This window comes from Saprolegnia parasitica, assembly GCF_000151545.1.
Source record: "Saprolegnia parasitica CBS 223.65 unplaced genomic scaffold supercont2.32, whole genome shotgun sequence".
Lineage (NCBI taxonomy): Eukaryota > Oomycota > Saprolegniomycetes > Saprolegniales > Saprolegniaceae > Saprolegnia > Saprolegnia parasitica.
Window position 1 is genome coordinate 252,768 of NW_012156426.1, and position 22,587 is coordinate 275,354.

A 22,587-nucleotide genomic window follows, 5' to 3' on the forward strand; every position below is an offset into this window, starting at 1 on the left:
CAAGATTTCTGGGTGCTGCCAAGTCCACGTGACCGTACTACTTCTGGTCCAGGTCTAATACAGCCAAAAGAGTTTGGGTTAAAATTTAAAGCTAAGCAAGCTAAAGCTGGTCCACGACAGCGTAACCAGCCGTCTTGTTGCGGCGGACGTAAGCGTAAATGACGAAAACGACGACCGACATGACGACTGCACTCCACACGTAGACCATATCGTCGCGGAAGACATGCGTGAGACCGAGAATGGTCGATGCAATGCCGCTGGCGTACGTGAGCTTCCCGACCATCCCGTGCCACTCGAAGATCGTGCGGCCTTGGAACTGGAGAAACTTGAGCTTGCGGCGCCCGACTTCCATCTGCAGCAGCATGAGCGCGACCGTGATGAAGCCCATCCAGCCGTGCTTGTTGTGTGGGAAGAGCCGCTTCCCCGCCATGCCGCGGCTGATCAAAATGCCCGCGAGGCCCAGAAGCGTCGTCGCGAGTACAGCGTAGTGCATAAACTTGTGGATGTTGCGTTGAATCCGCTTGTTTGGTGACCGCGCGTTGAGCCCGTCGAACGGCCGGTAGACGAGCATGGCCTCGGACGAGAACGCGACCCAGCCCAGCGTCATCATCAGAATATGCACAAAGAGCAAGTTGACGCCCGTCTTGATCACGACGGCGACGCAGATCGCCAACGCAGCCACGAGGCAGTACCACGTCACGGGCGCGATGTTGTCGCGGAGCTCGCTCCAGACAACGGACGGTGACCGCGCATACGAGTGGGCCGCCGGCGGACCATGCTCGTCGTCGTCGTCGTCACCAGCGACGCTGCTCAGAACTGTGCTGCGGTCATACGCGTCCGACTCGTCGGCTTCCGAAGGCTTCCGAGCGGGCAGTTGGCCGCGCGACGTCGGAAGCTCCACGTCCATCTTGGGCTGCGTGGAAAAGCGCAAATGCAGATAGAAAAGACGGATTCAGGCAAGGTATCCGGTTTGCCGGATAAACGAGGCGAGCCGTTGCACCAAGGTGCCGACCCAAATAGTGTTAAAGTAGATTCCTGTGTGCTTGCAATAGCTCCACGATGCCAGGCGTGGTGCTCGCGACGATCGATACTCAGCAACGTCTTCCGCGATAATCTCTGGCTATGCGCCCCACATACAGTACTGAGCACCTCGTGATGTATGTGCAACGCCACTTTATTGGAATAGTGTTGGAATTAGGAAATAATAGTGTTCGTATTTTTACGCGGGACTGCGACAATCGAATCTTGGTCGTTTGGAGTGTAGCGACGTCGTCGCAATGACACGACCACACGCGCTCCAGTAGACAGAGTGTACAGATGCGCAGATAGTGCAAAGCCTGAGCGGTGCGCTGCGTGCACTCATAGGGCAAAATTCATTGGCTCCGCGTTCCGAAGGATGCTTGGCGTTTTCAGCGATGAGAGACGAGCAGGCACGAAGGTGTCGACACTGATCTAGACTTGGTTTACGGAAGCAACCAAAGTCCGTGCACATACCGAGCGTTGTGACCGCACCGGGCTCAGACTCGAGTTTCCAATCGCTTTCTGCGCCTTGGAGGACGACAGTGAGTGGTGAAGCAACCTCGAGTTCTACTTCGCCGAACTTGGGGGACCTTGACGAAAGTCGTCGAAAGTCGTCTTTGCCGTTCTGATGACGAAACGAGAGCACCATCGAGTTATCATCGGGGTCCTCATGCAAGTGATGTCGACGGCAAGGTTCACCGAAGTAATATCGCGTCCCAGCTCATCTCGTAGCTGTTAAATTGGATGTGCGTACGTGTTTGAAGGCGTTCTATGTCATACATCTACCATGCAAACGATCAGTTGTCTATAGACTGGTAGTCGAGAGCATCGGCAGCCTCAACAGCACTGGCAAGGCCATGCATATCGTAGAGGTACGAGGTCCTCGAATCGCATGTGGCAGCCACGGTACTCTATCTACGCGCAGCAGCGGTCCATGCTGCCGTAAATACGAAGCAGCCGTGTACGGCAAGATGATGGCAGTGTATCGCAGTTGGCTTCGGTTTCAGATCGCCGTCGGATGTTCTACACTGTAAATACTGTACGTACACTATATACGGTTGACCTCTCGCCCAACCAAAATTCGAGTGGCTTGCATCAGACGCGAATTCGCTACCTCGAAGAAGATGATCGTCCCCGTGCGCTGCTTCACGTGCGGCAAGGTGCTCGCCAACAAGTGGGAAACGTACCTCAGCCTCCTGCGCTCCGACTACACGGAAGGCGACGCTCTCGACGAGCTCTCGCTCAAGCGCTACTGCTGCCGCCGCATGATGCTCACGCACGTGGACCTCATTGAGAAGCTGCTGCACTACAACACGGGCGGTACGCACATTGTCGCTATTAGCATGCATCACTCATGTCTACTCTGTAGCCATCGAACGGGGCGCCGACGACTAAGTTCACGGCCAACGCACTCGACGACGACCCGAATTTGCATAATATTAATCCCACCCATCCATGCATGCCTAGATGAACACGAGCTTCTCGACGTAGTCTTCGCTCTTGCCATACTTGCGCACAAAGCCGAGGTACCGCAGCGTCGAAAGCGCGCGCAGGAAGCGGACCTGGACCACCTTGGCGTCGACGGTCGACGTGGCTTGCAGAGCAGCGTCAAACGCCTCGAGCCACTCGGCCACGTTGATGAGCATGCCGGCTGTGTCGACGTAGAATTTGTATGCCACGTGCATGTCGTGACACCACGCCTGAGGCATCGCCGTAATGGCCCGTCGCTTGGTTTTGGCACCTGTGAGGTCTTTTGCGACGGCCGCTTTCGGGTTGCTCAGTGCGGCTTGAATGGCCTCAAAGTGCGAGGCCTCGAACATCGCCTCGAGGCCCTTGACGTCGTCGTAGTAGAAGAGGCGGCCGAGGGCGCACGCGGCGGGCAGCGGCGGCGAGAGAAACCCTACCATGTCGACGACGAGAAGGGACACAATGTCCTGGCGCACTTGCGGCAGCATGCGCAAATTCTCTTCGTCGTTCATCTCTTCTTGCATGAAGGTAAGAATCTGCTTGACTTCATCGACGCGGGTCACGACCTCTTGGAGCGTGTTGGTCTCGTTCTCGACCAAGTCCATGGCGTACGTCGCCAAGCACGTGCTCCACTCGTGCACCACGGTCCATAGAAGCTTGACACCCGCTACAGCGCCTCGAGTAACACATGTGTTTAAGTACAGTGTGTGTACCTTGGAGGAGAAAGGCTTCGATCGCACGGAGCGCCTTGGACTGGGACAAGGTGCCATCGAGTGCGCGCGCAAGCATCTGCACTTCGTGGTCGCGGTGCTTCATGACGACCTTGTGTGTGAGCTCGAGGCAGCTCCAGATCGCCTGCCACACGCGCTTCCAAGACTGCACGCGCAGCAAGCGCTCAATGACAAACTCTTGGGCCTCGGATCGATCCTCGATACCCGGCGTCATGGCACCGAGGTCGACGTCGTTCATGTAGGCGGCGACAGACATTGGCAGCGTCGTTTTCGACGCAAAGGCCACCCACGGGTGGTTGTACTCGTGCGTCTTGCGCAGCGGTAGGACGCAGAGCAGTGCCTCGGCGCCCGCTGCGTTCAAGTGCCGGTACAAGAGACATCGAATGCTCTGCAGAAAGACAGCAATTGAGTGCGTCTTGGTGTACCCAATGTAGAGCCACGTGAGGACGGCGCCAGAGCACACGACGGGGCACTCGCCCGCGATCAAGAGCGTCTGGATGATGTCGTGGAAGCACTTGAGCGAGTCCTCGAGCACGAACGGTTTGAGCACGAGGCAGGTTGCGATGCGCAGCGGCATGCACCGGTAGCACGGCGACGAGAGCGACGTGAGGCCAAGCACGCAGCCGAGCCGGAGCGCCGACCCATGGTCCTTCCACATGTGCAGAAAGTCCGCAAAGACGTCTTCGGGCACGCTTTCGTACTGGTCGAAGACGAGGAGAACCGTGGGTGTTAACGTGCTCAGCGGCGCGCCCGAGGCCACGGGAGCCTAGACGATGTCACGTCACGTCAATGGCTGGCGCGTACCATGAGCGATGTCTCTTTGGTGAGCGCGAGAAAATGCTGGCGCAAGAGATAGCGCTTGCCGTCGACGTGCGCGCCTGCGAGCTCTGTTTCTAAACGCGCCATGTACTTGAGCAGCAGCTCTTGGTGCAGTTGGAGTAATAGGCGCTCAGTAAATGTATCGGAACCGACCTAGAGACAGACCACGTTAAAGACGCGGACAACTCGGACGGATGTCTCGTACAGATCGCTTGAGCGATGCGAGCCGATCACTCGAGTCCTCTACGAGGCTGTCAAATACGCTCTGAACGACGTGGAATGGCTGGTTGCGACAGTCGTCGAGACGCTGCTCTATCTGCGACCGGAGCTCGAGCACGAGCATGTCCGCTTGAATGCTAACGTCGTCCGCGAGCTGCATGATGGGCGTCACGGCCCGAGAGAGCTGCTCGAGGATGCCTATGGCAATGTTCAGAGAGCGTCGATGATGCAATCGTACCAGCCACCGTGTCCCACTTGATCGCTGGAAGGTCCGACTCGGGCTTAAAATCCTCTGTGCGCGCACTGCGTCTTGTGGCTGTCTGCTGCGTCGTGCGCCGCATCTCGCTCTGAAGCCACTGCCCCTCGCGCTCGCGCTGGTGGATCTCGTGAAAGATGGACGTCGCAACGAACTCGAGGAGCATCCGCCCGTTGGCGTACTTGCGCTGGACCGAGACGACGAACGGGAACCGCCGCTTGAGGTGCCGAATCAGCGGGTCTGTCCACACAGCGCTGGACGCGGCGCTCGCATCTGTCCCAGCAACGATCGCGGCAACAGGAAAGGGCTGCAGTGGCACGAGGTGGTCTTGCTCAAAGTCAAGCTTTGGGTTCGCCGCCGACCGCTCGACAAAGTAGTCGAGCACCTGCAGGTAGCACGCATGGTTGGCCTTCTGCAGCACCGAGTTGACGGCCGTCTGGACCTTCTCGTACGTAAACTCAAAGGCTGCGCCGCTCAGGTCCGCGTCCAGCTTCTGTCGCTTGCGCGCCGATGGCTCGGCCGCGTGCCATGCGATGCCCGTGCTCAGGTCCACGTGCTCGGCCATGGATTTGGCTCGCGGTTTGCCGTAACCGGTTGCAACCGAACCGCATCTGCTGGATTCCGTATACTTGTTATTTGTATCGATCTTTACACCAGGTTGTGTGGAGCAGAAAAATTCGCTTACAAAGTACGTCCGCAAAAAAGTGGTCGCGCTTCGCATTTCTACTCGCATGATCTGGAAAAGTCATGCGCAAGGAGCGCGATGAGCGGCGTCTCACTTGCCGCAACGGCAAGTGGCGTCAGATTTGGTTCGAATTTGGAGATCGGTTGCGCACAAACTTGCTGTTTGTATGGAAGCTCCGCGATGTCGCTTGGTGACGCCGGTGCCACGCCCTCGCAGCTCGTGACTGGCGGCTGCGTTGGCTTCTTCTCCGTTTCTCAGCTTCTCGTGCTGCAGCGCAGTTGTAGAGTTGCCACGTCAGAGATCTGATCCAGTCGTTGCGGGCTTATTTTACCGTCCAAAATAAAACAGGAGATCCAATAAAGCGCTCGACTGAATCTGGCGCAACGCGACCCTTTCGCAACGTGCAGTGAGTACCTCTTGAAGTACGACGCGATATAGACGCTTCAGGGACGGTAACGAAGACGCTGTAAATTTGGCGCCCAGCGCCCGCGAATCTTCATGTCCGGTCCATCTCCGTCATGGTTTTGGCCCGCACATCGACACTGGTCCGTCATGCGTCCTAGTGGCCCATCTCCGCCAATCCGAATTTGCTTTTCACGCGAACCGCGCGTTCATTGGAGGGTTGAAAAGTCGTTACTTACACGCTTCCAGCTGCGGCGCTAGAGGACCCATGGCGACCTTGAAGCTCTCAGTTTGCATCTTGAGTCGCATAGCACACGTACCACCACTAACACCACGATGGCCATGGATGGACTCCGCAAGAGCGCGTCGTCGCGCAACCTGAGCCAGCTCGCGCAGCAGCTGCGAGGACTCGAACCCGCGACGCCAGCCAAGCCGCAAGTGCAGCGACCGCCGCGCCATACCAACGTGCCCACGTACCTCCAATGCGCCAAACCGCATGGCCCGCATCCAGTGAAGTCGTTGACCCTCGCTGACTGCAGCCGGGAGATTGCGCAGCTCACACAGTCGCTCCGCGTCCGTGCATGAGTGCGCTGTGCTCGCCTTGTACCCTAGATTAAATAACACGCCCTATCTTATTTTTACTCTTTATTCGTTTTTATCCGGATCCGCATCCAGAGCACAAGAGCAAGCATGGTGGCAAGCGCCGCTGTGATCCGGCCGTGGGTCCTCGTCGCCGGTACGACACGCGTACTCGGCGATGCCGCGTCCAAGAGCTTCTACGTGTAGGCGGACTTGTTGCCTTGTATCTGCTGGGTCCGTTGCTGCAGGCCGTCTTTATGCGTATCGTGGTCGTCAGCGTCTGCATCTTGCTCCTCGCTGCCGTTCTCAACCCGACGGACCTCTCGTTTGCGCATTGGGCGACAACGCAGGTGAACCAAGGCCGTGTCGTGCCAAGCTCGTGGTTCAAGGCGATCGTTGAGAGCGTTCTACCAGGTCCCGACGAGGCGGCGTGGCGATGGACGCGGTACAATCTCGTGTTTCTGAGCCTCGTGCATGTGGCAGCGATTGAGCGCGACGCCATCGGCGTCTTTGGCCTTTGGTTCTGGGCCGACTCGAACTACTTTCTTGCGTCACTCTGCCGTACGTATCGCCCATGGGCAGCCGCGCTCACGAACGGAGGCCAAGCTTCGGGCGCGCAAGCCCACTCGAGCGCGGCCGTTGCACCAGCCTCGGAGCATGCATGCCGCGCGCTCGCTGTCGAGAAGCGAAAGAGTGGGCAGTATGCCCAGGCGTACGAGAAGTACATGGAAGCCGCCGACCTTAGCATCAACCCGTTGGACCAAGCGCTGTATCGGCTCGAGGCTGCGCGGTGCCTCGCCAAGACGCTCAATTTAGCCAAGTCCAAGGCGATAGCCGGCTCGTGCATCAAGATCGAGCGACTCTACCGCGAAAGCTGCAATGTACGGCCGCGCTACTCTTGTCCTTTGCCAAATGTGCACTTAGGAACTCGTGGGGCATGGCGAATTCCACGTCGCTGGCGTCGCATTGATAGAACTCGCAGCGCTCTTGACCGAGTGGACGGTGCCACTCAGCGCATCGTCCGGTACTGAGACAACCGAGACGCTGGAGCACATCTCGAAAGCCTACTTGGAAGCTGTCCTCGTCTTGGAGGCGGCGGACACGGTCGTCGATCGGCGACTTGCCTTCCAGAGCGGTCTCGCTGCTGGCAGCCTCTTTGCGGACGCGGCCATGAGCAACGACGCAGCACGCGACATGTGGCTCGCCGCGGCGGAGGCCCAGTTCCGGTCCGTCGGTCTGGCACACGTCGACATCAACGTGTCGTGGGCCAAGGACGCGTTCGCCTGCGCTGTCTTTACCTTGCTTGGGCGCGCCGATGTGCCCGGTGCCCAAGCCGCCTACACTGCGTTTGACGAGCTGTGCATGGCGCATCTGACGCCGGTCGACCACCTCCTCCTCTCCGTCTTTGCCGCGTACGACAAGTGGCAAGTGGACATGTTGCACGCTGGCGTCGCTATGTATGCGACGTCGGCCGATCGGTTGCTTGGGTGGCAGGTAACGAGAACATTGTTGATGTCCATCGTCAACAACCCACACTCGGATCTTATTCAGAGCGGCTTCTTCTTGTAGGAACGCGCATTGTCCCAAGTCACGACGCTTCTTTCGGCGCCGACAACGGACCTTCGCTGACCCTATAACGTGTCTGTGCAAGTAAAATTTCACACAGCTATCTGGTACCGACACCAGTTTACGCGGTAGCAGATCCGTGGTCGTAACCAACTTCGTTCGTTGCTTGTTATTTCTCATCGAGAAGAAGCCGTGCCAGGCAGAGATGAATATTTGTTGAGGAGGGGCTCAAGGTATATTCTTCTACGATGCAGCAGAGTGTACTAATACACGAGAGCATCGGCGATTTCGTTCTCGGATTCTTTGTTTTTGGATTTCTGTTGTGAAGGGACGGCGCAGGAAGTCCGAGACGCTGAACTTTCTCGTGGCGTCGAGAGACTTCATGACGTGGAGCGACGACGCGCCGTCGCGAGCCGACTTCAACATGTGACGCTACGACGCGCACAGGCCTTTTTCAAACTTTGGTCGACGCGATCGCATACAAAGCGCGAGTCTGTTTTCGTGCAAAATAGAATCCGCGACTGTTTCGAATGGCAGGTAATTCCGATTTTGCGACGCATCACTGAAATGGCTGTGATCCTGGCCGCGCTGCGCCCGCCGACGACGCCCGTGCGCCGCCACGCCCGCCGACGTCAGTGCCACAACTGCCTACAGATGTTCGTCGAGTACAGCGAGTGCGAGCCGAGCGGCGCGTACACCCGCCTGACGCTTCTCGACGACGACACCCCGGTCTACTGCTCGAGCGACTGCCGCGCCACTGCGGCGATCCTGCACATCCAAAACACGTGGGCCCATGCACATTGCGCCGGCGCTGACTATGGCCTCGCTCGCCACGCAAACAGTCGTCTTGCTGCCAAGCCGGACGGCGGCTCGAGCCCACGCGCGATCCCGTTCCGGCGCTGGTCCTCGGACGCACGGGACCCCGACTCGCTTCTCTGACGCACCGTCGCCTGCTTATCTATGATCGTACCATTATTATTTCCATCCAACACGGTCGGCCGGCGCACGTTCTTCTTGGATGTTGCACGGCGCAATCTCCGAAGAAGCGGGAGCCAGGTCGACCGGCGAATCGGCTTCCGATCAACTTCAACTCGGTCGCAGACGTGGTATACGAGGTGACACGGATTCACACCGGCTACCGCATGTCTTTGGCGCCACACGGGAGCGAGCGTACGACGATGCGCGGATCTTTGATGTGGCTTGCCTTCTGGCCTGGAAAGTAAGGCAGTGGATATTGCCCCAAAAAGAAAGAATCGTTGATTTGACAATATCTCTTCTCACACACATGGCCAGGTTCAATGGAAAATGTAGCAATGGACTTGCGTGTCAATTCCGTTCTTGGGACAAGGGATTCCCTTGGTGCGGCAACTGCGTGAAGTCGGTGTCAAGAGAAAAGTCACCCAAAAATCCGAAAAACGCGCCGTTCGGTGCGTATTTCTACGCCGGCGCCGCGCGACCGTTTATACTGCGGTGTGGACACTGCCTGCTTGAAGGCAACGGGCGCGGCTTCTTCAACGCGAACATGGACGCGCTGTCGGGGCCCAGCGCACGCGGCTACAGAAAAAGCGCACAAATGCAATTTCGGCGGCTCTCACAACTGTCAAACGGCAGGCAGATCCAGCAATCGAGTGCTCTCTGCCGCTTACAGCGGCACTAACCGCCTCGTAATGAGAGCTCGTCGCGGCCACCCATCTTGGCTGCGCCATTGCCGACCGTCCGATCACTCGGATTGCGCTATGCGGTGCGTTACCTTCGGGCATGCGAACCTTCGTTGTACGGTACAAGCATTAGCCTCGCGACGGCGCCAGAGGCCCAGAGGAGCGTGAGGACCGTCATGAAATTTATGTCTGTCGCGCCCAGCGCCATACCAAGGCGATCTGGTCCGCGCGCTGGCTTTTAACGACGGCCGCACGCAGCGATCGCGGAGAAAGGTCCTGGTTCAAGGAAGACATATTTGAGAATATCATACATATTGAGATATGACTGGGAGATCACAAACACACACCGGCTGTGATTGGTAGACGCTCTGGACATCCGGATACAGGACCACTTGTATGGATCGAGGTCGGAGGGCCACCACATTGGGATGAATGTCGAGTTGGTCAAGGCGGTCTGCCGCCCTTGCCGCGGGGCGGACAGCTTGGGCATCTGCGGCGGCCGCTGGAGCGAGATCGATGGCGCCGAGAAGGCCACATGCCTGAGCTTCAATACCTGGGGCACGCTGCTCAGCGTCGGCGAGAAGGACGGCCTCGTCTCGCTCTGGGACTACTCGACGATCCAAACCATCATTCGTGAGCTCAACCCACGCCTCTACGTGGGGCTGCCCGACTTTAAACAAGCCACCGTGTGTGCATGGTCTGCCAACGGCCGAACGCTCGCCGTCGCCTGCGAACACAAGGCCTCGGGCAAGCGGAGCACGCTTCTCGTTTGGGATGTCGAAAGCTCTGTGCTCATCGCTGCCGTCGCCCTCGAGTCCATGATCACACATATTTCGTTTCCACCGAGATCCGTGTCGCTAGCGCCCTCGAGCCTGCAAGACAACACTCACACGCTGCTGCTGAGCTGCTTCAATGGCGATGTACTCGAACTCGTCATGTCGCCGCGGGCCGCGGGCGAAGAGGCTGCTCCATCCCCTCTGCAGCTGGTGCCGTTCCGGCAAGACGCAGCGAGTTCACTGGAGACGCCTGCAGTGCAGCTGCGTGTGCGTCACGTTGACGTGACGGGCATGGTCGATGCGATCTGCGGCGAGTCGTCGGCGACGCCGTCCGTGCGGAACCAGGCGCCGATCGTCCTAGCCAAGTATGGGCCCGAGCACATCTACTGCCTCACGATGAAGGGCCTTCTCGCCAAGATCGACCCGGTGTCGCTGCAGCTTGTCCACGGCGTGCCGCTGCCCCAGGTGCAACACGTCGACTTGTTTGTCGACGCGGAGACCGTGCTCGTGCCAAGCATGAAGGGCATCCACGAGTTCGCCGCCGGGTCGCTCGATGAAGTGTACCTCTACAACGCCGGTGCGGCCGTCAAGTCGCCGTGGACCATGTGCACCAAGTCGCACGACGGCCAGTTCATCCTCGGGTTGCCGCTGCCCCGGGGCATCCTCGTCGGCGAAAAAGGCATGTACCTCTGGAAGCGCCACGCCTCTTCGCAAATGTGGCACGAGACGCGCTTTGGGATGAACATGACGGCGATCGCGTGGCATCCCGAGAAGGAGTCACTGACCGTCATCTCGGCTGCGGGCACCGTCAACACGCTCGAGATCGAGTACAAGTCGCCGTGGCCGGTGCGTCACCAGCGCCACGATTTTCGTAACACTCACGCAGACGTTAGGGCGCCATGTACCCGCCGGGGTTCACGCTCATCACGGACAATGTCATCTATGACGAGCCCGAAGACGAGTTTGACAACAACATGCAGCTTTGCACGCTCGCGCACTGTGATGCGTCCGAGGTCGTCGACGTCATGAGCGTCGAAGCACATCAGACGTCGGCGTCGTTCCCGGACGACCTCAAGTACGTCCCGGCGTCCCCGCTGGCGACGGGCGAGGCGCACAACGTCGACGACGACAGCCAGCGGGACGTTGGTAGTGTTTTTCGACCAATGAAGCGGGAAAACTCGTCACCGCCCAAAGCTCCGTCCAAGAAATCCCGGAAAAGCTCCTAAAAAGCCTCTTCTTCATGCGTGCACATGCTCCGTCATGACCACCATACACCATCATCATCATCACTATCTCTTTAATGTCTGTTTCTTAAAACGGTCGATGGACTGCGCCGAGGGCCGCGTCCAGCCGCGCCAAGACGCGATCGAGGCGGGACGAGCCGTTCGACGACAAGGCGACCAGCGACGGCGGCCGCGCGTCGACTGCGATCGCCGCCAGTCGCGCTGTCCGCGCCACGTCGCGTGCACGCAGCACCTCGAGCTGCGTCGGCCCGTCCATGGTCACGTCGACGTGGTGCTTGCAGACTAGTGCGTCCGAGAGGTGGCCTGGTTCGCCGCACCGACCGCACGGGAGTAAGCTCTTGCGCTGCATGCCCGGCGTAAGCTTGTGCTCGACCTCGGCGTTGAAGCGGTTCAAGGCCGTGAACCGCCGCAGCTTGAACCAGTCGCGCTGGACGCGAAAGTAGGCGCACACGCTCTGGAACGCCCGTGTCGACGGCGTCAAGACGGAAAAGAGCGCGTTCGTCGGCAGTACGTAGACATGCGAGAGGACGGACGCGACACCGTACGTCGTGAACGTCGCGTCGTCTCCCGTGCAGCTCTCGGAAAGCCCTGCGACGTCCATGGGCCGGAGGATCTGCAGCTCGACGCGGCGCGTTGCCACGTGGCGGTCCTCGGATTGGACGAGGACGACGTTGTCGATCGTATACACGCGGAGCTCGCCGCTTGCGACGAGGTAGATGCCGGTGGGCTGCCCGGCCGTGAAGAGGTACTCGCCCCGGGGCACGGCCAGGAGCGGCGGTACGTGTCCAGCGACAAACTCGAGCGCGGGTGTCGCCAAGCCCGCAAAGAGGAACGTGGCTTGGAGGCACCGGAGCACGTGCGCGTCGTACGGGAACGGCGGCGACGTCGGAACCAGCGACGCAATCAGCGCCACGTCCGTTGGCGTCGCCGGCGTCAGCGCAAAGATGAGCGCGGGCGTGTTGGTCGGGAGCCCGATGGCGCTGCGCTCAATGTGGCCATTGGATGCGACCGTGACGTAGTGGAACTCGAATTGGTAGTAGAGCGCGTCGAGGCCAAAGCTCTGGCCGGGCGTGAGCGTGCGCCAGGACCGCGCCGGCATCTGCCTCTTGCGTCGGCTGTGGCCAAACCGGTGCGGCCGCACGTACTCGGTACACGAGCCCGTCGCGACGACAAAGAGACTCCCCGCCGGCGTCACATCCTGCGCCACGATCGCCGCGCCCGCCGCGTGCGTCTGCATCGTCGTCATCGCGACAAGGGCGGTCATGTCGACGCTGCCCCGCACGGCCCACGAGGTCAGTGTCGCGTGCACCACCGGGTGCGTCTCGAGTAGCCAGCGCACCAGGTCGTCGTTCTGCTGGAGAGTGCGGCCGTTCGCAGAGGCCAGTAGCTTGGTGTAGTACGACGGCGCGTGGAGGCATCTGTCCGTGGCGCTCGGACCCGCGGTAATCGAGTCCCGCGACGGCCGGGGTGGCGGCGGCACCGGCCGCCGGCGCATCATTTTTACGTGCCGTTGAAACGTGCGATGTAGTAAAACGCAACCGCTCCAGAACAACTGTACATGTATTACGCCGACGGAGGCGCGTCCAGAGCCTTGAGAAGCGCCGAAAGACGTTGCTGAGACGCATCAAGGTGGCCCGCGCGCACGATCTTTGTAAGCGCTTGCTGCACGAGAGCGTCGCGGGTGTTGGCGTAATAAACCTTGAGGTCGCCTACAGACCCATCGACGTCAGGTTACGATTGCTATCGGATCGTCGTGCACCGTGCAACACGTCGTAGTGCTTTTGCACGCCCAGAAGGATCTTGATAAGGCGTTCAAGCGCTGCCGGCTGCGTCGCGTCGACACAGGCAAGGAGGTGGTTGACAAGGTCCAAGGCAACGTCGCACTGCACGTCCACTTGGGACTTGAGCTCTGTCAACGCCCGAAGAACGTCCTATGGCACCATCGCAACGTCGCCCACAAGACTACTAATCCCATACGTCGATGATTGCTGTGGCGACCGTGTCAAGCTCGTGGCGGGCCGCCGTGTCGCCGCCAAACAGACATCATTGCCCTCGACTACGCATTGCTCTCTGTATAAGACGACGGGTCGGAGCGCGTACGCACGTACCCAACCCGATCTTGTACGGTGCCGTCTCTTGGGCGCAGGCGGACAGAAACGGAAGCAGCTGGATGTGCATGCGGAGACCGTTGACATCCTTTGGGTGCCACGCAAACTTGCCCAGCGCATTCGCATAGCCGTGGTAAAAATACAATGGAGCCTCTGCTGATAGCGACGGCACGACGACAAGCAGCGAAAGAAGATCCCGCATCGCCGCACAGACGAGCGACTCGTACATGGCTGCCGACACAGGGCCATCGTTGTCTCGGAGCGCGGCTTCTTGGGCCGCGGCCTCTGCAGACGGCACTTCAGTCATGAGTACGATGCTGGCCTTCACGAATGCGTCCATTTGCGGCAGGCAGTGGCACAGCAAGGCGACCTAAAATCGCATCAATTACAACAAGTGTATCGATGTGTCCAAAAGGCTACCTTGGCGCAGGCTGTCATCAACGACAGCTTCTCCAGCGGATCTGGCAGCGACGGAATCGTAATGTGGCAGTACGCCAGGCATCCCTTGACAAAGTTGCGTGTCGATGTCATATGAATCTGTGTGTCGACAGTTGAGATTCATTCAAGCAAAGCAAAACGAGGAGGTACCCGTGGATAGGCGCGCACGGCGAGTGCCAAGACGCGCCGGATGAGGCAGGCTTTCACCTTGTCGAGTTTGTAAAAGGCGCTGCGGCAGTCGACGAGTAGCTGCAGCAACGCATCCTCGCCGTCGCGCGTCAAGGCCGCGTCGAGCGCCAGTACAAAGTTACAGAGCAGGGAGGCCGCTTCGGCGAGCTCGGGCTTGGCGCTGAGGCTGTCGAGGGCGTCGTGGATACGTAAGCTCAAGCTGAAGAGGATTTGGACAAGCGCAGCGTGCGGGCCGTGCACGTTGAGGGTGACCTTGGACTTGCGCAGAAATGTTTCGAGGAGCCGCTTGCTCAGCGCGACGTTGGTTGTGTGACGAAACATCCCCAGCAGCGTCTACATCTCATGACGCCTGAGAAAACCAATGATGGATGGTATTGGCGGTCTACGAGAAACTCCGAGGACGTGATGATCGTGCTAAAGTAGTAGAGCTGGCGGCGCGCCTCGAGGATGATCGTCGTCATGATCGCTTGCAGCATCTGGTACATCTTGGCGTCCATGGTCTCGGCCGTATTGAGATGGCGCACGATGTCCTTCAGGAGGATGACGACCTCTCGGCTCTGCTTGCACACTCGTTTCTTGCACCATGAAAAAGATTGACGTACCGAGTAGTGGGCTACGAGGAGTTGCATAAAGCCCGTGGCGCACGTCAGGTACGCGTGGATATCGCTCAGCTGCGTAATGGTGCCCCACACCTCGTTGAGGAAAGTGAGCTTATCGGCGTCGGGCGGCGACGCATGCACGAGCTGTGTGCACAGACAGCGGTACAGATCGACCTAGAGCACACATCCCCATGCATCGACAACGGTGGTATGTGATCAAACCTTGGGACCGGTTGTTTGCTTGATGAGATACACAATGTCCATGGTGTGTTTCGCCAGCGCGGTCGGGGGAAACGTCTTGATGAGGTGCGACAGTACCATGCCATTCTCTGGGTACTGCTTGTACTGCGATAGAAGTGCCTCTGCTTCGTTCTAGCTCGATTTTTAGCAGAAATATACGTAGTAGAAGCGATCGTACCCCGGATGCGTGCAGAGCAATTCCTTTCGCCAACCACTCGACGGCCGGTGAGTGCATCGCACGCATCTCGCTTTCCGTGATCTCGTGCTCGGCGTAGAACGTTGGCGCCTAGGTTGACATGTAATATAGTACCAGGGTAAGAATGGGAAAATATGCTACCGTATCGAGCGAGAAGCGATGCATAATGTACATGTAGTCTTGCATGCTGCTGAGTAGCGCTGGATTGGGGGTCGACGGTGGCAAGACGCGCGAGCTGGCCAGTGCCAGGTACGCTCGGCAGTACAAACCGATCGTTGGATCGCCAATTCCACTACGGACAAGGAACTGATAGGAAGTAAATTCGAAAAGGATGCAGATACGTACCGGATCATGTTGGAGAGGCGAGATACGATCTGGGGGTACTCTCCGTCGCAGAGAAACCGGTAACAGCGCAGCAAGGCGATTTCCGTGTAGCTACAACCGCATTAGGCATCCTTAATCCTGGCTCCTGTTCGTACATGCGCGGGAGGAGTTCGCGGATGCAAGCAGTCTTGTAAAACCAGTTGCGACACGTCTCTTTCGCCTCGATGCAGATGTCGTTGCTTGTAAAGTTGGCTACAAACACGCCCCTTTGTCCATGAATTGCGATCCAGAGGCAACGTACACGGCAACGGCTGCTCCAGGGTTTCTTCCGCTTTGGCCAAAATGCGGTTGTAGACATGCGACCCAAAGCAGTCGAGGACATCGCTCACGAGCACAAACATGCACGGGTACAACTTCGGGAAGCTCACGTCACCAAGGAGCTTAAAGCACTAGATCCACGCACAGTATTCAAATGCAGTATTGTTCATCCAGCCACGTTGATTTCGTACCTTGATTGCGATGCGCAAGGCCAGCACCTTCTGGTCGTCGAGCCACGCCGCGACAAAGTCGGTCTGGAGCGTCTTGACGCGGTCAACGTACTCAGTCTTGGACACTTCGACGGTCGCCGACGCGCCCTCGGGCTCTTTCTTGCTCTCAAGCTGCTCCAAGCGAGCGCGCGCCTTCCGGATCGCGCTGCTGTCGGTCTGCGGATCGCCCTCCGAGTAGACAAACTGGCGACTCGTGCTGTCGTCGACGAAGGCTTGGTCGTTCGCATGCAGCTTGACCTTGAATGTCTCCGACGCAAAGTCCTGAAAGATACCATCCTTCGCCATGATCCATTCATCAAGGTAGTCGTTCCGCTCGTCCTTGACCACGGGTATCGCCGATGGCGCTACGAGCGTTCTCTTGCTTGACGCCTTTGGTGGATCCGCTACCGAGACCGACGACCCCATCATTGCCGAGAGTGGATCGAGTTCTCCATCCTGAAGCACTATGACCCCAGCGCTGGCCGATGGCTCGGCCGGTGGGTCGGGCCGCGGCTGCTCAGTCTTGATCTCGGGCTTGATCTCGGGCTTGACGAGGCTGGTTGCATCGACGCGCAAGGGGTCGTCGGCCGGCTTCACTGGCAGGAGAATTGGCTCGTTCACCGCATGCTCCACGGAGAGTGTCGTCTTCTTCGGCCCGAGGGTCCATCCCCCATCGCTTCCTTCGACGCCCATTGCTCCTCTTCGTTTGTCAGAAAAGATATCGGTCCGTTGGAAAAGGTTTGGATTTTAGCCAATCGAATGCACGTGCATCGCTATCACAACCCTTGATTGGATAAAATACGTCAGGGTCCATTCGCCGGCGTCAGATTTCCATCAGTGGCCGCCATGACGTCGACGCGCAAGTTCCGCTGCGAGGACTTGTTCCGGTTTAACAACGTCAACCTCGATGTGCTGACGGAGACGGTAAGACTCCGTGGAAGCGCGACGTCTCATGCGATGCTTCCTGCGTAGTACAACATGTCCTTCTACCTGCAGTACCTCACCAAGTGGCCCGACTACTTTCTCGTGCAGGAGGACCCGAACAAGACCATGATGGGCTACAGTACGTGCAGATGAATGATGGGCGTAGCTTATCTCAACCACGCCATTGAATAGTCATGGGCAAGGCGGAAGGCAAGGCGGAGAACTGGCACGGCCACGTCACTGCAGTGACGGTCGCGCCCGAGTTTCGCCGACTTGGCCTCGCTAAAAACCTCATGGACTATCTTGAAAACGTCTCGATCGAGTTGTATGATGACGATGCGATCCACGCTGCAGCTTTGCGATGACTCATGTCCCGCTATAGGTACGACGGGTACTTTGTCGACCTCTTCGTCCGCGTCTCCAACACGCTCGCGATCGGCATGTATGAGAAGTTCGGGTATTCTGTCTATCGGCGAGTCATTGGATACTACTCTGGCGACGGCGACATGGAAGACGCCTTTGGTTGTCTGTGTACGCCGATACCTGTGCTCATACAGCTCTGTAGACATGCGCAAAGCGCTGCCGCGGGACAAGGAAAAGAAATCGATCATCCCGCTGCCCCATCCGGTATACCCCGACAGCTTGATGGACTAAGCCACGTACAGCAATACTTGGCGCGTGTAACAAAATATTGACTTAGACGTCCTCAACTTGGTGCCTACCGGCATACGTGGCTGGCGTCGCGACCTTGGCTGCGTTTCTTGGCTCACTGTACGATGGCAGCAACTCTCTCGCTCTCGTCGTCTCGGTGCTCTTGGCCTTGCCGCTGGTCGGGGTCACGTACGTCGCCGCGCGGTACTTGCTCGCCGACAGTATAGCGTAAGCGTATGGGCGTCGATGCGCGTCTTGCCCAAAACTCTCTGTCGCGGGAGGGCATAGTGTCGATGGCCTTCCATCTTGTCTGGCGTTGCTGGGATCGCATGACACATTGTCTCTGCACGTCCTTCAAGCTTCGCTTGACCTTCGGGCTTGATCGCATTGCACATGGACGTGGTGACAATGCTCGCAACCGATGCAAGCAGACGCAATGCATCGGTGTGGCCTGAATCGGTGCGACTGGTTTGCGGCACATGCTTGGGATCGTGCCCTGCCTAATAGGATGGGAGCCCGTCATTGATGGTCTTCGTGCACTGTACCTGGGGCGTTGAGCACTCGTCGTCGTCGCATGGTGGTGATCCGATGGCGTCGCGATGAGTCTTCTTGTGGCGGCGAGGGGATCCTGGGCGGGCACACGGGAACGAGGACAGTGGGTGGTGCGAAGCAGACAAGAAAAGAAAAGCGTGACCCCCTTGCGGAGGAAAGGCTTTTCTTTCCTTGCCTGCTTGGCTCGTGTCGGCGCACACGGAAGAGGTGAAGAGGTGGCGCGCCCGCCCAGGATATCTTGAGTCCTACATCGGATACAGTGTACTACGTACGATTGGCGGGCCAAGGCTGTCGATGCTGCGTGCTAGATTGACAAGTGACGGTCGAGCTCAGCCGCAAGAGTGGCGTTATTCGAATTCGAAGGGATTGTAATATAATTCAAATTCGAACGAGCCAGTGAGGACGGGCGACGGGTTGGCGAGGAAGTTGAAGCACGCCGCTCCCAGGTGTGTGCTCGCGGCCGCCATTCATTCTGATGGCGGGGTCCCAGCGTGTCCACTGAGACGCATAATGGAGTGCCGTACGATGTAGTTGGTGCTCTCTCGCACTCTGTGGTCGACGGTGTCATGTCCCGTGCATAGCCATATTAATGGACAGCGCGGGAAAAGTGCAATCTCGGCCGACGTCTGCGTGCATATACCAGCCGTGCCCTCGTGTCGCGTACTGTGTCGCGATGCCCTCCACGAGTCCGAGCCATCGTGATCTGTGGCGTGCGACGGACCACGGATAACTAACGTCAAGTGCGTCGTCCAATACCACGGATGGGCGATGGCGCGCTTGTCGAGCAAAAAGTATCTTTTTGGGTCTGCGAGAACCTTCCGCGCGTCGGGAAGAGTCAAGTCTCTCCCCCTTCCTTCTCCATGGTGCCGGTCGTACAGTACAGAGTACACTGTACGGATGCCGTCTATAGCCAAATCCATCGCCGCGCTGGCTTTTCGTCGCATCCCACATCAATCGAGCGCTGGATTGGAACGAAGAAGCCATCGACGGGGCTTGTAGGGACGCCGGTTACGCGGGGGTTACATGGCGGCGTAGAGGCAAGCGCGCCCGTCCAAACAGCCGCGCGTCGGTCTCGCGTCGGCTTTCAATTATTCAGCATTGTCGCACGGCGCAACTTCACGTTTTATTGTGTTTTATTGCGTTTGATTGGCGCTCGACGTCCGGGATTGGCTAAAAAGCGATGGCTTTATGGGCGATATCTGCGAAAATCTATATTATTACGTCCTCTCTTCCAGCACAAGAAGGCGGAAGAGAAAGCCGACGACGACGACCTCGATGAGTGGCATCAAGAAGAGCTTGTACGAGCCGATCCGCGACTCGCAGCGGTCCAGCACCCGGGGCCAGTACACGCCGCCTCATCTGGCGCCGACAGCTGCGGCCCCGAGCCGCATCCCGCCTTACGACGTTGAGGCTGGCAAGTTTGCGATCCTCGAGCGCCACAAGATGATCTGGTCCTCGCTGGACGCGCGGGCGCGCAAGATCCAGATTCTCGCCGTGCTTCAGATCCTCCTCAACCTCCTCGTCTGTCTCGACGGCTCGTGGTACACGCAGGTCTTTGGCGTCGCTATCGGCTGCATCGGGCTCATGGCCGTCCGCGGCGACAAGGTCGACGTGCTCATGGTCTACCTCTTCCTCTGCGTTTTCGAGTTCGTCAAGAACGTCGGGTACCTCCAAGACGCGTTCGTGCACCTCGGCAACCCCGCCGAGCCTGCGCCGAGCCTTGCGGCGCGCAACATGACGGACGTCATCGTCGCGCCATCGACGCCCGCGCCGTGGTTTGCCTTTGGCCTGACCCACAAATACCTCATCTTCCAAATCTGCCTTGTGTGCATTGAAGAGTTTGTGCTCATCGTACGCCTACTATTATCCATGGCTCATCTCACCTCATGCGTCCTACATAGCCGTGCGTCATCCTCATGGGCTACTCGTCGGTCCAGGCCGTCCTGCGGAATTACTAGCGCCATCGCTCCCATGGGACGTCGTAAGCGAGCGCACTGTATGATATTTAAGAAACACGCCACGCGACCTCTTTCCTCAAAGCAGCGTCATGGTGCCGTCCTGGACGAACGACTGGATCGCGCGGTAGCGAAGCGCGTGCCGGTTGTGCTGGCGCACTTGGATGTGCTCGGCGCCGCTACCCAACTCCTGTTACACCACTGGGGACGAAGGCAGCGGAAGCACGCACCGGTCATCGCACTGGACCTGACCCAAGTCCTCTTTGCTCTCGCAAAACACAAATGTGTCCAGATCTGGCGCGTCGACTAGTGATGATGATCGCACCGCGTACTGTCCCAGCGACAACAACGTACTCATCTCGTCAGCGTCCAGCTTGCGCTGCTCGACAGGAAACTTAGCGAGCACAAGGTCGTGAAAATGACCGTCCAGCATCTCCAAGTACCTACACAGAGCATTCGTCCAGCGGCTTGTCGATAAAGACGCGCGCACTTGGTGGCGTATTCAATTTCAGCGCTCGAGAGACGGTCCATGGACGACGCCAAGACGTGGCGTGTGTGCTGTTCGATTTTGGACAAGCGAATGCGCAAGTACGAGGCGATCATGTACTTGATGCGATCAATCTCCATCTATGGCTCATGTTGTGAGAGCGTTCTCGACTCCCGGCCATCGTACCTGGTAGAGCTTGTTGGAGAAGGCGCGCTCTTCCGTCATGTTGGCCTGGTCACGCGCAATCTCTTCCACATACTCTTGCTACAGCTTGCATGTGATGGTCTTGTCCACGACAGTCGCGCTAGCCACACCTGGTTTTGCACCTGCTCGACCATGTCCGAGAGCAACTCGACCTTGAAGTCGAGGATCTCAGGGGCATTCTATGCACGCTGCTTAGCCCTGCAATGTATCCTACATGGTCCTACCAGCTCGTTGACCCATGCTTCCCGGAGCTTGTCTACATCTTCGTTGAGGCTCTCTTCTGGGATCTCGTCGGCAAGTCGGGCTGCCATCGCCGCAGGTCGAATTTAGTGCCCGCTGGGGTCGCCCAATCAGTGCCGTGAATTCTTCTGTATCCGGAATGTTTAATACATCCAATGGCATCGCTGTATTTTCGCATTTTGTAGCGAATGAAAACGTGCGCGTGTCCATGTATCCGGCGCTGCTATTTCAGCCAATCCGAAAAGAGACCTGATAAGAATGAACATATCCCCTCTCTCGTATGAACGCCAAGAGAACCACCCAAACTTCGTGTAGCTTCGGCCCATTTTGGTGTTGCAGGAAGATGGAAAACCAAGCAAAGCAAGCTGCTGAGAAGATGGCCAAGAAGGTCCCGACGAGCGGTGGCCCCGCGTCGGCCTTGGTCAAGGGCCTCGTGCTGACGGCCGGTCTCGGCTACGGTCTCTACCAGTCGGTCTTCACGGTCGCGCCCGGTTCGCGCGCGGTCATGTACAACCGCTTCACCGGTGTCCAGGACGGCACGAAGGAAGAAGGCATGCACGTCATGATCCCGTGGGTCGAGCGCCCGACGATCTTCGACGTGCGCACGAAGGCCCACCAGGTGAGCTCGCTTACGGGCTCGCGCGATTTGCAGATGGTCAACGTCTCGCTCCGTGTCCTGACGCGCCCCAACACGGGCAAGCTCCCGGAGATCTACCGCAACCTTGGCCTCAACTACTTGGAAGTCGTCTTGCCCTCGATTGTCAACGAGACGGCCAAGCAGGTCATGGCGCAGTTTAACGCTAGCCAGCTCATCACGCAGCGTGAACACGTCTCGCGCATGATTGCGCGCAACTTGACGGAGCGCGCGATGGAGTTCTTCATCAACGTCGAAGATGTGTCGGTGACGCACTTGAGCTTCGGTCGCGAGTACACGGCCGCCGTCGAATCCAAGCAGGTCGCCCAGCAGGAGGCCGAGCGCGCCCGCTTCGTTGTCGACAAGGCCCTCCAGGAGAAGAAGTCGACGATCATCCGCGCCCAGGGTCAGGCCAAGGCTGCCGAGCTTGTCGGTGAGGCCATCAAGAAGAACCCCGCTTTCACACAGTTGCGCCGCCTCGATGCCGCCAAGGAGATTGCCGCCGTCATGAGCAAGTCGCAGAACCGCGTGTACCTCAACTCGGAGTCGCTCCTCCTCAACTTGTTGCACGATTCGACGACGGGCTCGTTCACCAAGTAAACAACATGCTCGTAGCGACCACCGCTTTTTGCATTACGATTTTGGACGTCGCTCGAAGTTCTGTACTTGTAATGAAAGGAGTTCTGTAGAGAAATATCTTGATCATGGGTGGTCAGACATCGCTCCCACCAGCGTCTTGAAGCCGTCGTTTTCGGGCCCGGGAAAAGACGAAAGAACGAGCGAGATAACGGTGCAATGACGTGGCAAGCTCTCGGGCCGGATTCGTCGGTTCTGATCAATATGCACGGCCTCGAACACGACGCCATGATTCTCGGCTGGTCGCCTTGCCATGCTGGC

The 22,587-nt window shown here is 58.4% G+C and overlaps 14 protein-coding genes across 14 annotated transcripts; 8 read left to right on the top strand and 6 right to left on the bottom strand.

Moving 5' to 3' along the window:
• Positions 1-60: 60 nt before the first annotated feature.
• SPRG_07687 (hypothetical protein) lies at positions 61-921 on the bottom strand. The gene has a single exon (XM_012346965.1). It carries the CDS (start codon positions 905-907, stop codon positions 101-103), a length of 807 nt encoding a protein of 268 aa, XP_012202355.1. The 5' UTR covers positions 908-921; the 3' UTR covers positions 61-100.
• A 1,188-nt stretch (positions 922-2,109) lies between these two features.
• On the top strand, positions 2,110-2,511 carry SPRG_07688 (DNA-directed RNA polymerase I). The gene is made up of 2 exons (XM_012346966.1): positions 2,110-2,340; positions 2,390-2,511. Exons 1-2 carry the CDS (start codon positions 2,145-2,147, stop codon positions 2,413-2,415), a joined length of 222 nt encoding a protein of 73 aa, XP_012202356.1. The 5' UTR covers positions 2,110-2,144; the 3' UTR covers positions 2,416-2,511.
• On the bottom strand, positions 2,440-5,081 carry SPRG_07689 (hypothetical protein). The gene is made up of 5 exons (XM_012346967.1): positions 4,495-5,081; positions 4,243-4,454; positions 4,023-4,190; positions 3,201-3,984; positions 2,440-3,154 (listed from the first exon to the last, which is right to left on the bottom strand). The coding sequence occupies exons 1-5, from the start codon at positions 5,075-5,077 to the stop codon at positions 2,484-2,486; spliced, it is 2,418 nt and encodes an 805-aa protein (XP_012202357.1). The 5' UTR covers positions 5,078-5,081; the 3' UTR covers positions 2,440-2,483.
• Positions 5,082-5,847: 766 nt separating this feature from the next.
• SPRG_07690 (hypothetical protein) lies at positions 5,848-6,184 on the top strand (the record flags this gene model as incomplete). The annotated part of the gene is made up of 2 exons (XM_012346968.1): positions 5,848-6,072; positions 6,139-6,184. Exons 1-2 carry the CDS (start codon positions 5,936-5,938, stop codon positions 6,182-6,184), a joined length of 183 nt encoding a protein of 60 aa, XP_012202358.1. The 5' UTR covers positions 5,848-5,935.
• Positions 6,185-6,289: 105 nt separating this feature from the next.
• On the top strand, positions 6,290-7,910 carry SPRG_07691 (hypothetical protein; the record flags this gene model as incomplete). Its single annotated transcript, XM_012346969.1, has 4 exons — positions 6,290-6,335; positions 6,386-7,059; positions 7,103-7,672; positions 7,748-7,910. 4 exons carry the CDS (start codon positions 6,290-6,292, stop codon positions 7,805-7,807), a joined length of 1,350 nt encoding a protein of 449 aa, XP_012202359.1. The 3' UTR covers positions 7,808-7,910.
• A 266-nt stretch (positions 7,911-8,176) lies between these two features.
• On the top strand, positions 8,177-9,010 carry SPRG_07692 (hypothetical protein). The gene has a single exon (XM_012346970.1). The coding sequence runs from the start codon at positions 8,312-8,314 to the stop codon at positions 8,681-8,683; it is 372 nt and encodes a 123-aa protein (XP_012202360.1). The 5' UTR covers positions 8,177-8,311; the 3' UTR covers positions 8,684-9,010.
• Positions 9,011-9,183: 173 nt separating this feature from the next.
• SPRG_07693 (hypothetical protein) lies at positions 9,184-9,557 on the bottom strand. The gene has a single exon (XM_012346971.1). The coding sequence runs from the start codon at positions 9,502-9,504 to the stop codon at positions 9,256-9,258; it is 249 nt and encodes an 82-aa protein (XP_012202361.1). The 5' UTR covers positions 9,505-9,557; the 3' UTR covers positions 9,184-9,255.
• Positions 9,558-9,828: 271 nt separating this feature from the next.
• SPRG_07694 (hypothetical protein) lies at positions 9,829-11,480 on the top strand (the record flags this gene model as incomplete). Its single annotated transcript, XM_012346972.1, has 2 exons — positions 9,829-11,024; positions 11,072-11,480. Coding segments are annotated over 2 exons (1,529 nt in total), but the record flags the coding sequence as incomplete, so codon positions are not given.
• A 9-nt stretch (positions 11,481-11,489) lies between these two features.
• Positions 11,490-12,917, bottom strand: SPRG_07695 (hypothetical protein; the record flags this gene model as incomplete). The annotated part of the gene is made up of 1 exon (XM_012346973.1): positions 11,490-12,917. The coding sequence occupies one exon, from the start codon at positions 12,915-12,917 to the stop codon at positions 11,490-11,492; it is 1,428 nt and encodes a 475-aa protein (XP_012202363.1).
• Positions 12,918-12,985: 68 nt separating this feature from the next.
• SPRG_07696 (hypothetical protein) lies at positions 12,986-16,750 on the bottom strand (the record flags this gene model as incomplete). The annotated part of the gene is made up of 14 exons (XM_012346974.1): positions 16,026-16,750; positions 15,818-15,965; positions 15,672-15,768; positions 15,538-15,627; positions 15,307-15,484; positions 15,175-15,261; positions 14,979-15,128; positions 14,760-14,930; positions 14,544-14,714; positions 14,119-14,490; positions 13,951-14,067; positions 13,523-13,900; positions 13,182-13,353; positions 12,986-13,131 (listed from the first exon to the last, which is right to left on the bottom strand). The coding sequence occupies exons 1-14, from the start codon at positions 16,734-16,736 to the stop codon at positions 12,986-12,988; spliced, it is 2,988 nt and encodes a 995-aa protein (XP_012202364.1). The 5' UTR covers positions 16,737-16,750.
• A 119-nt stretch (positions 16,751-16,869) lies between these two features.
• On the top strand, positions 16,870-17,674 carry SPRG_07697 (N-alpha-acetyltransferase 20). Its single transcript, XM_012346975.1, has 5 exons — positions 16,870-16,967; positions 17,016-17,106; positions 17,160-17,292; positions 17,350-17,489; positions 17,533-17,674. The coding sequence occupies exons 1-5, from the start codon at positions 16,890-16,892 to the stop codon at positions 17,619-17,621; spliced, it is 531 nt and encodes a 176-aa protein (XP_012202365.1). The 5' UTR covers positions 16,870-16,889; the 3' UTR covers positions 17,622-17,674.
• Positions 17,675-19,395: 1,721 nt separating this feature from the next.
• SPRG_07698 (hypothetical protein) lies at positions 19,396-20,208 on the top strand. The gene is made up of 2 exons (XM_012346976.1): positions 19,396-20,021; positions 20,072-20,208. The coding sequence occupies exons 1-2, from the start codon at positions 19,446-19,448 to the stop codon at positions 20,126-20,128; spliced, it is 633 nt and encodes a 210-aa protein (XP_012202366.1). The 5' UTR covers positions 19,396-19,445; the 3' UTR covers positions 20,129-20,208.
• On the bottom strand, positions 20,150-21,185 carry SPRG_07699 (hypothetical protein). The gene is made up of 7 exons (XM_012346977.1): positions 21,041-21,185; positions 20,927-20,995; positions 20,799-20,876; positions 20,616-20,752; positions 20,480-20,568; positions 20,356-20,431; positions 20,150-20,304 (listed from the first exon to the last, which is right to left on the bottom strand). Exons 1-7 carry the CDS (start codon positions 21,125-21,127, stop codon positions 20,205-20,207), a joined length of 636 nt encoding a protein of 211 aa, XP_012202367.1. The 5' UTR covers positions 21,128-21,185; the 3' UTR covers positions 20,150-20,204.
• A 209-nt stretch (positions 21,186-21,394) lies between these two features.
• SPRG_07700 (hypothetical protein) lies at positions 21,395-22,384 on the top strand. Its single transcript, XM_012346978.1, has one exon. It carries the CDS (start codon positions 21,400-21,402, stop codon positions 22,288-22,290), a length of 891 nt encoding a protein of 296 aa, XP_012202368.1. The 5' UTR covers positions 21,395-21,399; the 3' UTR covers positions 22,291-22,384.
• Positions 22,385-22,587: the final 203 nt, after the last annotated feature.